At 39.7% G+C, this 17,491-nt stretch overlaps 1 protein-coding gene and 1 long non-coding RNA gene across 9 annotated transcripts in view; one reads left to right on the forward strand and one right to left on the reverse strand.

Annotated features, from left to right (window-relative positions):
- Positions 1-12,988, forward strand: part of EML4 (echinoderm microtubule associated protein like 4) — a 157,035-nt gene extending 144,047 nt beyond the window's left edge. For 3 of the 4 annotated variants that reach the window (XM_005864752.2, XM_014538451.1, XM_005864754.2), the window contains 4 exons: positions 6,084-6,171; positions 6,672-6,770; positions 9,392-9,522; positions 10,199-12,987. In XM_005864752.2, the coding sequence (XP_005864814.1) occupies positions 6,084-6,171; positions 6,672-6,770; positions 9,392-9,522; positions 10,199-10,672 (792 nt within the window). In that variant the 3' untranslated portion in view covers positions 10,673-12,987. Of the gene's footprint in view, positions 1-6,083; positions 6,172-6,671; positions 6,771-9,391; positions 9,523-10,198 lie in introns of all 4 variants that reach the window. The other variant, XM_005864753.2, reaches the window with a different exon arrangement.
- Positions 7,303-17,491, reverse strand: part of LOC102255774 — a 16,497-nt gene continuing 6,308 nt past the window's right edge. For 2 of the 5 annotated variants that reach the window (XR_001361817.1, XR_001361816.1), the window contains 3 exons: positions 15,622-15,757; positions 8,962-9,056; positions 7,303-8,086 (listed from right to left, as the gene is read on the reverse strand). This is a non-coding gene — a long non-coding RNA (uncharacterized LOC102255774). Of the gene's footprint in view, positions 8,087-8,961; positions 9,057-13,476; positions 13,588-14,743; positions 14,859-15,621; positions 15,758-15,797; positions 15,888-17,491 lie in introns of all 5 variants that reach the window. The other 3 variants (XR_313514.2, XR_001361818.1, XR_001361819.1) reach the window with 3 other exon arrangements.

The following is a 17,491-nucleotide window of genomic DNA, read 5'->3' on the forward strand; positions in this document are numbered from 1 at the left end:
TTAATACAATTACCTTGTAGTATAAGTACATGCATAAACTAAGTAGTTTCTTAAAGTGATACAGACTGGGTTAGAACTTTGATTTGTCTCTGTTCAATCCTTGGGACTCTGGAAAACCTCAGTGTATGCTAGGAGAGTCTAACTGAACACACCTTTGGTTTAATCTTTTTCACATATCATGCCACTTGCCTTTTCTCTCTCCCATTTCTAAACCCTTGCATTTAGTTCTAAGACAATCTTTGTCTTGTTAGGAGCAAATCAAAAAATAGGAGCAGTAGAAACAAGGACATTCATCTTTTAGATAGAGCATGGCTCAGTATTTGCCTTTACAGATTAGTGCTCACATGTGCTGCCTCAAAGGTTTATGTTAAGAGTGAATGAACAGATTTTCTGCTGAAGCTGCTCTCGTACTTGCTGTTACCGGCAAATGATGCCTTCTCACAAGCACACACATCAGGTTTGTTTACTGTACTAGTACGTGACTGGGCCTGGCCCAGTGATCTTCCAAGAAATAATTTGCTCTTCATGAACCTGGCCTCTGTGGGCCGGCTGAGGAGTTGAAGGGAAGAGAGGTGAGGGGAGCCATCCTGTGTACTCTTCCTCCATGCCAGCCTTTCACTTCCGGTCCGGTGGCTGCCTCTGCCCCGTCACTTCCAAGGTGTCCCTGGGAGCATACTATCTTCAAACCTCCCTCCAGCACACACTCCAAACCTCCGTTGCCTCCTCTGCGGCATTTTGTTCCTCTCATTACATCATGTGATTTAGAAGGACCTTTTTAATTTCACTTCCCATGAGAACTTCCATCTTCATAGTGTTTAGTAAATATTTTAAAAAGTGGTTTGACTAAATTACAGGATTCATGAATCCGTGATTGTATCCTAAATTCACTGTGTAAGCAGTTTGATTGTGTAACTGCTGCTATAGAAATCCTTTTAAGGCTTTGGATTCAGAAGCTCTTTTTACTTTGTCTCCTGCAAAGCCCTAGGATTTGGGGTTGGGGCTGGGGGTGGGGCTCACATGGATCTGATTTTATTTGCTTTACATACTGGGCTTCTCAAGTACGATTTAATATGACAAAAGGGTGTTAGCACTAACAAGAACTTAAAGACTGCTGGTTAATAATGTTCTCAAAGATCCCTGAGTCTTTTGCGCTTTGAGTTTTGGGAGGTTTTAGTTCTATTCCTTTCCATACAGTGTTTCTTGACCTCAGCCTTTCCTGTACTGTTTTGAAAATGTACTGAAAAGGTCCTTAATTACTTATAAATTTCTTTTTTTTAATGCTACTTTTACATTGCTTTCTGCTCATTGTCAGTGTTACAGAAATGAGTGAGAAATCAGCATGATTTCAGTGCTGGGTTTAATTTGGTCCAGAATCATCTGATCTGGGTTTGAACTCTGGCTCCAATTCTGTTTTGTTTTTTAATATATTTTTATTGATTTCAGAGAGGAAGGGAGAGAGAGATAGAAACATGAATGATGAGAGAGGCCCTAGCCGGTTTGGCTCAGTGGATAGAGTAGGGGCGCGTTCATTTCCGGTCAAGGGCACGTACCGTGGTTGCAGGCTCCTCCCCAGCCTGTGCCCTGGTCGGGGCTTGTGCAGGAGGGAACCAGTCGATGTGTTTCTCTCACATCGATGTTTCTGTCTTTCCCTCTCTCCCCCGCTCTCCCTAAAAATCAATGGAAAAATATTCTCGGGCGAGGATTAACAACAACAAAAAAGATGAGAATTATTGATCAGCTGCCTCCTGCGTGCTCCGTACTGGGGATCGAGCCTGCAGCCTGGGCATATGCCCTGACCAGGAATCAAACCATGACCTCCAGGTTCATAGGTTGACGCTCAACCACTGAGCCACGCCAGCCATCCTCCATTTCTTTATGTGATTTCAGAAGTTACTTCACCTATCTGCCTCCTAAACTTTAATCAAGGTTGCTATGAGATTTAGAGCTGATAGTGTATGTAAGGAACTTAAACTTAATGCCCTATGCATAGAAAGTAAATCTCAGGTAGCATTATTCTCGGTAACTAGATGAGCCCTGGGTTGTACCTAGGGGTGTTTTTAACATGAATTTAAAATAAATCTATGAAAGTTCAAAATTATTTTCTAATTACGGACAATTGTGTATTTACCTTGAAATAGTTTAGTTGTTCTGACTTACCTAAAGGTCCTATTCTGTGTGCAGTAGAATTAAGATTATTTAGTGCAACATTGGCTTTCTGTTTGCCTCAAATTCCTGTGTACTTTTTAACACTGCTGCTCAAAGATCTGAACCTAGCAGATACAGTGTATCGAAGTTGTAGTGATGTACTAAAAATCAAAAGCATTATAAAGTCTGTTAGGTAGGCAAGCAGTGCTGGTAAAAATAAGTGTTCTTAATGCCAGGACTGTGGTAATTGAAAATACATATAAGCAAAGAAGACATTTTAACTGTCTACCTAGAAATCTCCAAGAAAATAATCCATAACATTGATGCAGTATTTCAGTAAGGCAGTAGGATTCAGTATTACTAATAACAGGAGTTATAAAGTTGTCAGGGACTCAGGATCCTTCTTTCTTTCTACTCCATCATCCTCAGTAAGATGCTGCTGGGACTCCAGTCATCACATCCCAGTTGCAGGAAGAAAAGGCCCTCCTCCTATTAAGTCAGTTCCCTGAAAATTTTCCTGGGAGCCCCACTGAATGACTTCTGCCACCTCTGGCTGCAAAAGAGTTTAGGAAATAGTGCCTTAGCCGGGCATGTAAGGAAGGGGCAGACTGCATTAAATAAACAACTAGTGTCTACACCAGTGATGGCGAACCTATGACACGCTTGTCAGAGGTGACACGCGAACTCATTTTTTTGGTTGATTTTTCTTTGTTAAATGGCATTTAAATATATAAAATAAATATCAAAAATATAAGTCTTTGTTTTACTATGGTTGCAAATATCAAAAAAATTCTATATGTGACACAGCACCAGAGTTAAGTTAGGGTTTTTCAAAATGCTGACACGCCGAGCTCAAAAGGTTCGCCATCACTGGTCTACACTCTAAAGATCCGCTTTCTCTCAAACCAACAAAAGCACATCAAAACTGCAGTGGAGGAAAACCCTATTCGAAAGAGCAACAGAAACCTTAGATCAGCGGTTCTCAACCTGTGGGTCGCAACCCCTTTGGCGGTCGAACGACCCTTTCACAGGGGTCGCCTAAGACCATCCTTCATATCAGATATTTACATTACAATTCATAACAGTAGCAACATTACAGTTATGAAGTAGCAACGAAAATAATTTTATGGTTGGGTCACAACATGAGGAACTGTATTTAAAGGGCCAGAAGGTTGAGAACCACTGCCTTAGATGCTTTGTAGATAAATGTAGCAAGAAAAGCACAGGAAGCTTAAGTAAAACATGGCTAAAAGACAAAACGGAACTATAAAAATAGAGACATGTTTCTAGATGAAAACACTTGATAAAAATATCTTTCTCTGCAAATTATTCTCTAAATTTGATGCACTCTTAGGTTTTCAGCATGATATTTATGAGCTTGATAAAATGGTTCTGAAAGTCATCTGAAACTTTCCACATACCACGAAACTATCACAGTTGGCTGAGAATAGGCACATAGACTAATGGAACAGAAAGAATCCAGAAACAGATCTCTGCTATGTGGAAATTTGCTAGGTAATTAAAAAGATATCTGAAATCAGGAGAGAAAGAATGAACTGTTCTCTACCTGTATTATCTAGCATCACAGCTACTAACCACAACTTTCTGCTTATTAAGTTCAGTTCCCTGGAGTACTGGCCACATTATGAGCACTCAGAAGCTACATATGGCTAGTTGTCACTGCATTAGACTGCACAGAAACATTTTCATCATTGTGGAAAGTTCCATTGGATGCATCGTTATAGATGGTGAGGGGACACCTGGATACCTACTAAGGAAAATAGATCCCTAACTCTGGGCTTTGGTACGGTTGCAACCACTGAGTAGGTGATCCTCCATGCCATTAACAAAGATTTAGCTAAAATATTTGATTTTTCTGTAGTAGTATTTTGGGCTTCGTCATATGTGATGGTTATTGTAGTCACATCATTCAACTAGTTAATGGCAGAAATGAAGGTGCCAGCTTAGAAAATATTGTTTCTTTTTAAGGAGGTATGCAGGGTCTTGCTCCCAACTGTGTCTCTGGCCTTGCGGTGATGTCTGAGGCTCTTTGCCCACAAGCTGTGCATGTACCTTCCATGGCCTGTGAGTTGAGTGGGCAGGGACATGCCGAGGTGGTGTCTGGGAAGGTTGCATTACAGACCCCCAGCAGCTGCATTTTAGCTTTTCTTCGCTTATATACTGGAATCCATATCAGAGGGAAAATATTTTCCAATATGAACTGATAACTTCCCCAAGGTCTTTGCTGCTTTTCCTACTTGAATCTTTTGCGAACACTTTACATTGATTTGCCTTCTAAATATGTTGTGTCCAACACAGATGTTACATGAATATTATGTATACATACAACGCTTTTGATCTTCTAAGTAATTCTATTAAAGAGATTCAGATAATTTTTATATACTTCTGCATTAGGATGAGTAGTTCTTGGGCAACTGTACTTCGTCATGACTGATCTGGTTAAATCCTTCACTCATGTAGCAGAAGTTTTCTTCTCTTAGAAGCATGGCTTCTACAGATGCCAGAGCAAGGCATCAGATTCATGTGAACTATGAAAAGGATATGTGTGAACCTGTCCTTCTGCTGTATTCAGAAAATATCCAGTAATCACGTGTCTTTCTGGTTTTGAAAACTGATTTCTTACTAAGTTGGTAGGCCTGTGTGCCTAGCAAGGGATTCCCAATCTGTTTTCCAGTATACCACCTAATCTCCAGTGACTTCAGGAAACTTCTTTAGCTTTCAAATTCATATAATTAAATTTATTTAAATGTTCAAATATATGTATTTGCCATGCAGTGCTGTGGGGAGATCGTAGCTCCAGAGAGGTTTTGGGACATGTCATTAGATTTCAGAAGGGTAAGAGAATAATTAGAATACTTTGTATAAATCATTAAAAACTATGCCTAAAGTATTTTGAATTTATTAACTTAAAAAATAAAACCACATGCACAGAAAGCTAGTAATTTAAAAAGTATATTATAAATTAAGTATGTTTTACCATAGACTGTAAGAGATGAAGAGTGATTTTGAGTCTCCATCGACTTTGGTAAACCGATAAGACCTGTGATTTATCTGAAGTAGTTTATTGGAAATCGGCTGCGTATATGTGATGCCAACAAAATAACACCATTTAGGAGGTGTTGAATTCCCACAGTATTAGTAAAACCTAAGCAGAAAAAGATCACTGTCTTCCTGTTTAAGGAATGTTGTAAGGAGTCAGGTGATTATATCGGATCCAGCTGTTCTGACTGAGTACAGTGTTGGGTGACTTCCAGAATATTCTTTGGAGATAGTGTTCTAGGATAGCAGTCGCCAACCTTTCAGACCTCACGGACCACTGGTTGGCGACCGCTATTCTAGGAGACTGTTGTATGTGTGCCTCTGGGATGTGCCTTGGATACTCAAGAAGCAGCCCAGGAAAACTGTACTCTGTGAACAACCTGAGACCTATACTTCATTCTCAAAAATGAAGTGACTCTAAAACAGGGACACCAGTGATCTGAAATATGGCCTAAGGGTTTGGTACCTGTCACAGTGTCCTTTAAGGCACAAGTTTTCAAGACTGTCTTTCTTGGAAGTCCCTAACAGATAAATAGTTGCTGGTATCTAAGAGGGGAGGCCAACAGGATACTCCCAAGTTCCCAGTGTTACCCTTTCCACTGTGGTGAGGCCTCTTTAGCTGGAGTTTTGCTTGAACTCTTCATGTATCACTGGCATCTTCGCATACCTGCATCTTTGACTCTCAGTGAGATAGAGTGAAAAGGGACTAAAGAGTTGCTGTGAGGCCTGTTCAGTTCTACAGGTTGTGATACTGCTCTCTATACATTAGGAATTCCAGGTGGATGGCTACTTACAAAACAGTATTGGCTAATTATTGAACTTTTTATTACTCAAATTCTACATGCTTTCTAATAGGTGATCTATCTACTGTTTCCTAGGGACATTCCAGCTATATCACACACCTTGACTGGTCCCCAGACAACGAGTATATAATGTCTAACTCGGGAGACTATGAAATATTGTACTGTAAGTATGAATGATCATGTATGGCTGAGGGTGTCTGCCAGGGGCACTAATGAGTGGGCTGTATGCAATCTGAATTGTGCGGAGCATGCATGTTGGCCTCTCTAGCCTGACAGCATATGTTACTCTGAGCTAAGGAATGAGAATCTCAAATGTGCTTCACTTCTCCAGAAAGGTAATGAGTTAATTTAAATGTGCAGACATGTCATAAGAAATTAACTCGGCAAGATTGATGCTGCTCTGAATGGTTTTGTATTTACTCTTTCTGGTGATGGGAAAAAGTATAATGGATGGACATGTAGGCTTTTTTAAAGAAAAAGGACCTTCAGTGGGAAACAATTTGTACTTCCAGAAACCATGCTTTAAAGTAAACTCTTTTCCTTTTTAAATGTATCTTAATGTTTTTCAGTGTATGGATTATAAATCCAAGTAAATGTGGCTAGTTTGAATCATATACATTTATACACAAGCACTGATTATACTTCCTGTTTCTAAATTTAAAGGGAACATTACAGAAAGCTGCAAACTAATCAGGAATCGATCAGAGTGTAAGGACATCGATTGGACGACATATACCTGTGTACTAGGCTTTCAAGTCTTTGGTAAGGACGTGATACCTGATGGAAAAAGGCTGTGGAGTTTTGTAGATAATTATTTGCCTGAATTCCTAAATGAAATAGTCTATATCTGTTCTTTAGTGTTATCACTATGAATGCCAGATTCAGAGAAATTAAACCGATACAAGGTTTGTTCTCTGCAGAATCCAGAATTCTGGCCCTTGATAAATAAGAGAAAGGAATCTATATATATGTAAAAAGCCAGGGGCCATCACATCCGAAACAACCAAACGGATGACTGAACCGGCTGAGTGGGGTGACAAGGCCGGCAGGGCGGGCAGTGAGGGGCGGCCAAACGGCCAAACAGCAGGCTGTGTGGGGCAACCAGGCCGACAGGGGTGCCAGTTAGGGGCGATCAGGCAGGCAGGTGAGCAGTTAGGAGCCAGTGGTCCTGGATTGTGAGAGGTGTGTCCGACTGCCGGTTTAGGCCCGATCCCCAGGATCCCCTCAGGGGTCCCAGATTGGAGAGGGTGCAGGCTGACACCCCACCCCCTGCCGCCCCATGCACGAATTTCGTGCACTAGGCCTCTAGTTTTACATAATGGACAGATTGCCTGTCCATTTTTTTTTCTCTAAGTGAAAACTGAAACTTTTAAATTTGTGAAGGCATTTTTATAACAGCTTTATTGAGGTATCACTGACTTTAAAAGTGCACCTAAAGTGCACAATTCAGTGGTTTTAGTATATTCACAGTTGTGCTTTTGTCATCACTAATTTCAGAACATTTTCATCACCCCAAAAATAAACCCTCCACCCATTCGTAGTCACTCCCACCTCCACCCCATAGCAACCACTAAAATCTATACTTCCTGTAATGATTGGTCTATTCTGGATAGTACTTATAAATGGAATCATGTAATATGTGATCCATTGAGACTGGCTTTTTTCATTTAGCATATTTCAAGTTTCATCCGTACTATAGCATGGATCAGTACTTCATTTTATGGCTGAATAAGAGCTGTTGTATGGATATACCACATTTTGTTTTTCCATTCATCAGTTGATGGACATTTGAGTTGTTTCCACTTTTCAGCTATTATAAATACTGTTGCTATAAACAAGCATGTGTAAGTTTTTGAGTAAGCATGTTTTCATTTCTCTTGGGTATGTACCTTGAAGTGGAATTGCAAGGTCAAATGGTAACTGTGTTTAACCTTTTGAGGAACTGCCGGACTGTTTCCCAAAGTGTCTGCACCATTTACATTCCCACCAGCAGTTGGGGTTTGGCTTCTCCACATCTTGTCAGCAGTTGTTATTGTTAATTTTTGTATGTGAATGTCCAGTTGTCCAAGCACCATTTGCTGAAATAAAAAGGCAGTATTAGTAGATATTATTTAAAGATAAAATTTGGAGATCCTTATCTGATGTTTGGACATTCCTAGAAATCTGTCCTGACAGTTTTCTAACTAAGCCTTTCCCAGTCTGTAGGGGTCCTTCTGAACAAGTTAGATGGTAAATGGAAAAGTTAAAATAATAAAGCTGTGTTTGCAGAGAATTAAAAATAAATGTTATACTCAGTAAATAGAATAAAAAGGTTGTAGCACAAATACCTAAAGCAATACCCAAAATATTAATACTTTTCCTTTTAACAAGTCTATCTCTGCCTTCTGAAAACGGCTCTCAGATCCAGCATAAGTATAGATCTGAACACTTCTTTATGCTGTGTGCATTGGAAAAATAATCCATTGTAGCTGCTTGTTCTAAATACAGCTGCTGTAGAGATGGAGAAGCCTACTAGGCTAGGAAGAAATGAAAAACAAAATAACCCTGACTATTCCATAAACAATTTCATTATTCTGGATGAAACGAAGGCAGTGGCCAATAACTAATAACTTACCTAGTTATTTTAATGAAGCAATATGTAATTATTATTAGTTCAGAAGTGTTTCAATTTATTTTACCAAATTTACCAAACATAATTGTTCTCTGGAGTAGCATTGAACCACAGAAGGCCAGCACTTCAACCCTATGTATTCCATAGTTTTAATCTAGTCTAATAAAATTCTGTGGTATGTTGAACATAACCACCAATGCCTGTTAAAGATTAAAATTAAATTTTCTATGTCTTATCTTTGGACATCAATAATAGTTACCAGAAAATTCTATGGGATATCAGATAGACTAGACTCTCCGTGAGGTTTTCTTTGAGAGAGGATGTAAATTTTACACAGCTTACCCAGATTCCACTTCGAAGAATTAGTGAATCCCACAGCTTTGTTTCTGCACCTTGCTATACAAGTCCTGAGAACTTCATGAACTCTAACTAGAAACCTGAAAAAGGAAGAGCTTATTGGTGAGTTAAACTTAAAACTAAAATTACTTTAGCACCACCTGCTGGTTACTAGTGAGTACTTTTGCATCATTAAATTTTCCATCATAAGGCTATTTAGATTTATAATTTTATTATTAGTTAGACTTTGGGTAAAACATTTGAATAAAGTGTTGAGCCACTAAGAAATTGTAAGGGGAAAATGTTAGCAGCTAAGAGTTTGAACACAGATGAAAATTAGTAAGATCCTGAAATTAAATAAACCTATGTAGCATCACAGTTATCAGTTATATTTTTCAGGCTAATTCTTCTGCACCCCTATGTTCCCATATCAAAGGTGTCTGGCCAGAAGGATCTGATGGGACAGATATCAATGCACTGGTGCGATCCCACAATAGGAAGGTGATAGCTGTTGCTGATGACTTTTGCAAAGTCCATCTGTTTCAATATCCCTGCTCCAAAGCAAAGGTAAAATTAATTTAATAAAAATTAGCATTATGGTGCCTTTTGTTTGGGGATAACTTTGTGTCAGTGGCACAAAAATATTTGTAGGGTTACTAATCACTGTCCATGATACTGAGATGCACAGGGGGAGAACAGGGCCATCTGTTGTCAGTGTCCAGGTATTGCTTGTCTTCTCTTTCTTCAATAAGGACAAGAAGATAAGTATAGAAGGTAGCTGATGACGGTTTATTCATTTTTGTTTATTGTGCATTTGTTTACATATTGGCAATTTTAAATTTCTCATAAACATATTTTGTTACATCTATGATCAGCATTATAAAACTCATGAGAGCTACTTCCTAAATCACCTACAATCCTGCCAACCTAGTAACTTCTTCCCTGGCCATCCAATAGAATAGTTACTAAGTATACCAACTTTTTCTCCAAAAGAGATGGGCTTTTATTTTTTTAGCTATATAGTCTAAAGTATACATGTCTAATTATTATGCTTTATTTCTTCTAAATAAACAGTATTAAAGGGAAATTACTGCTAGCTTTATTCCTCAGATTTGATGACTCGTGGCTTTGATTTCCTGTTTTATGAGCTGAATTACCCTACCCCTTTACCTTGTCACCTCCATTGCTGTAAGCAGGCATGTAAGAATGAGTTTAACTTTCCTGTCTGATTTATTTCATATAGGCTCCCAGTCACAAGTACAGTGCCCACAGCAGCCATGTCACCAATGTCAGTTTCACTCATAATGACAGTCACCTGATTTCAACTGGTGGAAAAGACATGAGCATCATTCAGTGGAAACTTGTGGAAAAGTTGTCTTTGCCTCAAAACGAGATTGTAGTGGATACTACTTTAACCAAAGCCCCCATCTCTTCCATTGAAAGTGTCATGCAATCTGGTACTCCCACACCGCCTCCTTCCCAGCCCTTAAGTGAGACAGCTGAAGCAGCAAGTAGAATAAGCAATTCTCCCACACTTCTGGAGAACAACCTGGAACAGACTGTGGAGCCCAGCGAAGACCACAGTGAGGAGCAGAGCGAAGGGGGCAGTGAAGACCTCAGTGAGCCTGTTGATGAAGAGCCATCCAATGAGATGAGCCAGGAGCAGAGTGAAGCCCCTCTTACTGAGGACCAGCAAGACCCTGCACCTCTATCCTAACACCAGGGCTTGAGTGTATGTGATATTGAGCTAGAGTTCAGATAACAGGACAGGAAGTGATGGAGGATCGCTATTGACCAAGATTTTGGTTTCCATGTGATCAGTTTTCTTCAGTAGAATTATCTTCAATCAAATGGAACCGACCTAACAGTTCATTTTGGTGTGCGTTGAAGATGAACCAAACTTAATAGTAGGAAAGAGTGAAACATTATGTCTCAGAAATTATGTGTGTGTAAGTGGTGTGATGTCAATACTGGAAGCAAAACAGCAGTTGTATTGATTTAAAACAAACCCCTTGTTATCTGAACATGTTTTCTTCAGGAACAACCAAAGGCATCACAAATACTGTTACTCATCTACTGGCTCAGACTGCTACTTTTCTCCTGATGCAGAAAAAGAAATCAGAAAAGAAAAAAGAAAAAAAAAAGCTCCTTTACTGAGATACCCTCCTACCCCAAATGTGTAGTGGAAATTTGTCAGTTAAGAAAAACTCAGTATTGCCACTGGCAGTGGAGTTGCCTTCTTGAATAATAATGCCATTTCCTACACTACGGTAGATATCCAGGTCTGCTTGTTAGTCTACTGTATAGGTGCTGCCTTTCCTAAGTCATAATGAGGAGCAGTCTGTTAGTTTCTTGTGTGCGAGTCTATTTTATCTTAGAACTAAGAAAGCAGTGGTTTGTTACAGAGCTTTTAATGTATATTAAACCATTGATACGCAGAAATAATGGATTCCTCCAAGGATTCCTTTACTGGCCTGAACATTTTTAAATGTTAGGCATTTGTGGGGATGGAAAGAAAAAGAAACCGTATGCCTATAAAACTAAATTGTAATTACTAGGCTAATTTTAGCTTAGACTTCAACATAATTTGTTCCCTCAACAGCAGAAATATAAATACAGTAAGTTTAAATGATTGAATTGGTGCTTGAAGTTTATTGGCTTAGCTGTAATTTTTACACAGATTAATTATATTGAGGGATAAGATACTCAGCAAATTGCAAATTCTTTTTTACAGAAGTGTGAATAACAGTCATAATTCTTTTTATAAATTGCGTACTTAACAGACTTGCTGTATATGGTCATTTTTCTCTGGTGGAAGTTGCTATAAGCCTTGCAATTATAATGTGGTTATCTTCTGCTAGTTTAGGCAATGCATGTATTATTATGCATTGGATAGTAGTTTTTGTTTTTAAGTTTCGTCAGATGACTTTGTTTTTTTAAGTACGTGTTTCCCTACTTTAAAAATAATTACTGACAAATACTCATTTCCTATATGTTTGTTTATACTTGGATTATAAAAAAACTTTTATTTTTTAGCTTGCTGCAAGTTTTGATATCTTTTTTTTTTGTTAGAATATGTTTAGAAACTTTGGATGAGTTCAGAAGTCTTAAGTATGCAAGTGTTTACGTGATTGTGCCATTCCAAAGTGCATCAGAACTGTCATTCCCTTCTAGTATCTTCTCAGGAGTAATACAGATCAGGTATTTCATCATCATTTGGTAATATACGAACTCCAGTGAACTCCCAAGGACACTCACAACATGTATATTCACGTGCTGTATGTAAGGGTGTGGGTATGTGTGAAGGGGTAAGTCTAGACACTTACTCTGTGTTTGTGTGTATCTCTATATAAGCAGATATACACCACATTGAAAATATTCAATGTATATCTCTAGGTGTATAGATATATGTTCGTGTGTATCTCTTTCCTTTTGTTTACAACTGCTCAAAAAAAAACCTCAAAGTAGCTCTCTTCAACAGAAGAGAGGTAGTTTCCAAGCAACCCATTTTTTTTTTTTTAGTGTGTTCTGTACATAATTATCACAGAGCATCAGTATCAGGCATATATCAGGCATATATATTTGCCTATTAGCAGTGGTGACTAAATTATCAGGTCAGCATGTGCTTTTCCCTACAAGAAAAATACTGAGATGAACAAGTAGAAAAGCATTTCTTCAAGCTCTCAGTGATAACCAGGGAGTTTATGTGGGCACATCAGTCACCTTTGGGGTTGCTGTGTACAACGAAATTTATAATCGTGATACTCTTGGGTGGTAGTTTTAAGACACTACTAATACGCAGAAAGCGTTCCAGCTCTTGCTGGCAACTACTGTTTAACAGTCAATCAAATCTGTGATAATGGTTGGAAATGGGTGGGATTATGAAATTGTAGTTTTTAGAAAAACTTGTGAATGAAAATGAATCCAAGTGTTTCATGTGAAAATGTTGAGCCATTTCTATCATGCATTCCTGTCTCATGGCAGAAAATTTTGAAGATTAAAAAATGAAATAATCAAAATGTTTCATTTGTCTCTCTAAATGTACCTTAAACTCTTTCTTCACTTATATTGCTATTTGCCATGACTGTCCCCTTTTTAGAAAACATGACAATTATTAGTTGATCACAGTTGATATTACGGATACAACCATTCTGGTAGTAGTAAACTCCATCTCATAATATTAGAGGAAATTACTTCTGAGTTATGCTTCCATTTAATAAGGAAATAGCTTCATTTTAATTTATTTCATGTCTATACTTTCTCTGATGTTTACCATTGGATAATCCTAGTGATCCTGATTCCACTGCCTCCCAGTATTAGCCTTTGTGAAATCCTTGAACTCAGTAGGACCCTGTATCCCGATTTCCCCATCTCTCCCATGTTGCTTAGTGACAAGGATCCCGTGCACACCACAACCATAAATTGGCTGCTACATACTTTCTTTTTGAAGAGTTAGATTGAGAGTATTCCATCTATTCCCCAGCTTTACAATCAAGGAAATGACGGGGTATTCATCATTACCTTATTCACCTTTGGTGACTGACAGAGCCACTCACATATACAGGCATACTTCGCTTTATTGCACATTGCAGATGTTTTTTGTTTTCTTTACAAATGGAAGGTTTGGCAACCCTGCATCAAACAGATCTATCAGCACAATATTCCAATAGGTTCAGATGATGCTTAGCATTTTTTAATTAGGTATCATCTTTTTATACGTATTGCTACTGTACACTTAGACTACAGTATAGTGTAAACATAACTTTTGTATGTACTGGGAAACCAAAAAATTCATGTGCCTCGCTTTACTGCAGTGGTCTAGAACCAAACCTTCAGTACCTCCAAGGTACGCCCGTACGAACTAACCCATGAGAGGCTGTCCTGGAGTAGGAGTTTCTCTTTCACCAATTCTGAAACAAAATGGCTGATGGACACCAGACAGACCCACTTAAACAGTGTGACTGAGGTGTTGGTAATACTGCTAGAAGAAATTAGGTTTCCAGCTTAAAGCTGGAACTAAAAGGAAGAGGAGTAAAGAGAACATGTTTAGGACAAAGAAGACAGGCTGAAGAGCAGCCCCTGTGCGGCCAAGCATGCCCAAGCACCCTGGTTCATTTAGTGATGGGGCGGAGGGTTAGTTACCCTGTAGGCCGGGAGGTGATTGGGAAGATTTCATAACTGACCATGTTCATTTACCTAGATAAGGGCCACGCCAGGACTTCATGTTTTATAGCTTTAAAGCTCACTCTTCTTCCACTTATACTGGGAGGAAGACTTTCTTTAGAAACAGGTAGCAAGCGGGAAAGGATGAGGGTACAAATTCACAGATTTGGGGAAGATAAGCGAAACAGCAGAGGGTCTGTCAGTCTCAAGCCTCAGGTTCACCTTTTCCAAAGGAAACCTGAATTTCTACTCTGCCCGCATTAACAGACCTGTACAATAACCTTAAATGCTCTGGTAAAGAAGATACAGGGGGGAAAAAGAAGTAATCCCAAATGGAGTAAAGAAAGCCTGTCTCCTAGAAATGTCAGTTTGTTTCATTTCTGTACCTATGGGTGGCGTCCTCAAGAGACCATGGCTCACTAAACACATTATTATTGGGTCCTTTTTTTTTTTACTTCACTAATCCAGAAGTCTGGCAGAAAATCTCAATTACCACTTCTATAATCTCAAAGGACAAAAACATGAAAAAATGGGCAAAACCAAAAAACAACCAAAGTACTCAATAATTAAAATATGGTATATCCATATAACTAAATGCTATTCGATGATAAGAGCTAACACTTACGTGCTTTACGTGCAGCCCCATTATCTCCATTTTACAGAGAAGCCAGGTTACACTATAAGCAAGTAGCTGCACCAAGATTTGAAGCCAGGTCCTGCTAGTGCACTATCGACGTTTGCTGTAAGACAATAAGCTAGTGATTACTACAGGAAAGACTAGAATGATTCCGCTCCAGGTAGGAAGGATTTAAGACCAGCATAAAGAAGAACTACAGAAAGTGATTAGGCTTTGCAAAAGGCAGTTTTGGGCTCTGAACAGTGTCACAAAGTTGAAGGGACCTGCTTGTGCACAAGTCCCCTCCTTCCACCCCTTCAGCCAAGTGCAGAGCAGAGGAGCTCCCAGCCTCTAACCTCACATTCTGACACCTGCTGCCAGTGACTGCCTGCTCTTCCTGCCTTTGTTGGCCAGAGTTGCACATGAGTACCAAGTCCTTACTGCTCCATGTAAACCTATTTGTACAGAGATTCTGCTTCCTTATTTTCCAACTTTTGAGCAATTTCCATTTCACAAAAAAAGCATGGCAGCTTCTGTCAGTGGCCAAGTGCTTTTCCCACATTGCCTCATTCCCCATCTCTCACTGCCAGTGGCAAGCCTGGAGGTTCTCCCAGCCCCACGCTGGGCCACTTGGCTTTGATCTTGCATCTCCTCCCCCTCAGCAATGTAAACACATAGTCCTAAAAATAGATTTCACTAGGGAGCCATCCATTGACAGATGAATATGGATAACTGCTGGTGCTGATGACATCACAGTTTACTTTCACCAGTTCTCACTAGAGGAACTGAAAACAAAAGGGTCGCTAAAAAAAAGGGGGGGGGGTTGCTAAAAGAAATGACCTCCAAGAGGAAAACTAACTTTTCAATAAGAAGCAAAACCCTCTTACCTGGTCATCCCGTTTCATTCTTGATGGTCACATAGCCACCGAGCCAGAATGCATCCTGGGAGAGGTCACAGGGTACTGCAGCCTGCCTCTGCACGGGCTGTCCATGTAGCCGACACTGGGTGGGGGCCTTGGAAACCTGGGCGGAAGCAAGGGAACAGAAGCTGACATTCTCTTACCAGATCAATGATAGAACTACTTCACTTAACATAACTGTCATTCAGATGCCCAGGTAAGGCAGGTCCTCCTCCTCCTGCAGACTTCAGTCTCTACAATAAAAATGTATTGTGCTGCCAACAGTTTCAAAGTGGCAGCCAGTCTGAATCCTGGGGAGTAAGTCATCCATTGATGAGGCATATACAAACCTATCTCATGCAAGGAACCATGCTGGGCCCCACAGGCAATCCAATGATGACTAAGATACAGCCCCTGCCTTCAGGGAGCATGTAACCTACAAAGGTGGGAAAAATAACCTTTCTAATTTCCCTCAAAATTTGAAAATTATCACTACGTGCTAATAAATAGTGTATGATTTGAAATGTGAAAAGTAAATATTCCTATTGAGGAATCATGGATTGGTCATCTATTGGAACCACCCATCCATTGCTTAAATTCTATAACAGATAACATCCAAAAGGTTAAATTTTGATATTTAAAAAATAGTGTGGAACCCATACAATGGAATACTACTGTCTAATGAAAACGAACAAACTATTGATATATGCAAACTCGGATAAAGCTCAGGGTATAGAAAGTCAATTTTGAAAGTTTACCAGCTGTACATTTCAAACACTTATATAACACTAGAGGCCCGATGCACGAAATTCGTGCAAGGGGCTGGGCCCTCACAACCCCGGCTTTGTCTGGAAGGTTGTTCGGCTGTCCGGTCTAATTAGCATATTACGCTTTTATTATAGTTTCTCAACATGACAAAACTATATAGAACAGACTAGTGATTGCCAGGGGACAGTACAGAGGGGAGGGGATGTCACTATTAAGGGGAAGCACAAGGGGGTTTCTTTGTGGTGATGAAGTCTGTCTCTTGGTTAGGAGGGTGGTTACATAAATATATACATGGGATTAAATTGCACAGAACTACACACATGAATGTAAAAAGGATGGAAATTCAGAAAGGTCTGTAGTGTAGATTAGTGTATTATATCAACATCAATTTTAATTTTACACATGATATAAGATGTGACTATATTTGGGGGGAGAGAAGCTGAGGGAGGGGGTTCACCAGGCTCTACTATTTTTCAAACTTCCTATGAATCTATAATTATTTCAAAATGACAAATTTAAAAAGATATAAACACTTTACCTTCCCTTTATGTTTTTGAAGGGAGAGTGGAAAAGAAAATGGGTCTTAATACAACAAAATTTTAATACAATTTCTATCCATGTGCACTTCAGGTACAAATTGTGAAAGTGGGTGCTCTCCACAGCTTTTCCAGCCACCACTCTGCTGCCATGGGTGTCTGTGAGAGAATTCCTAGCTGGAGTGGGCATGAAGCAGCCCAGGCAAGGGAGGGGTGCTGGTCAGAGGTGTGGTTGTTAAGTTCAGCTTGAGAGCAGGGCAAGAGACAGCCTGGAGGCACGGAGAACTCACCTGCTAGTCCCCCTCCCCTTGAGGCACCTGCTGCATAACTCACATGGGAGATGGCCTCTGCGTATCCTCTCCCTTTGCTCAGGCACTGTCCCCTTCTCCCTCTTTATTTTTTTGCTATTTTTTTATTGTTTAAAGTATTACAAATAGTACATATATCTCCTTTTTCCCTCACTGACCTCCCCCCCCCCCCCCCCCCCCCCCCCCCCCCCCGTGCCCGCAACCAAGGTACATGTCCTTGACTAGAATCGAACCTGGGACCCTTCA

This window comes from Myotis brandtii, unplaced genomic scaffold, assembly GCF_000412655.1.
Source record: "Myotis brandtii unplaced genomic scaffold, ASM41265v1 scaffold191, whole genome shotgun sequence".
NCBI classification, from domain to species: domain Eukaryota; kingdom Metazoa; phylum Chordata; class Mammalia; order Chiroptera; family Vespertilionidae; genus Myotis; species Myotis brandtii.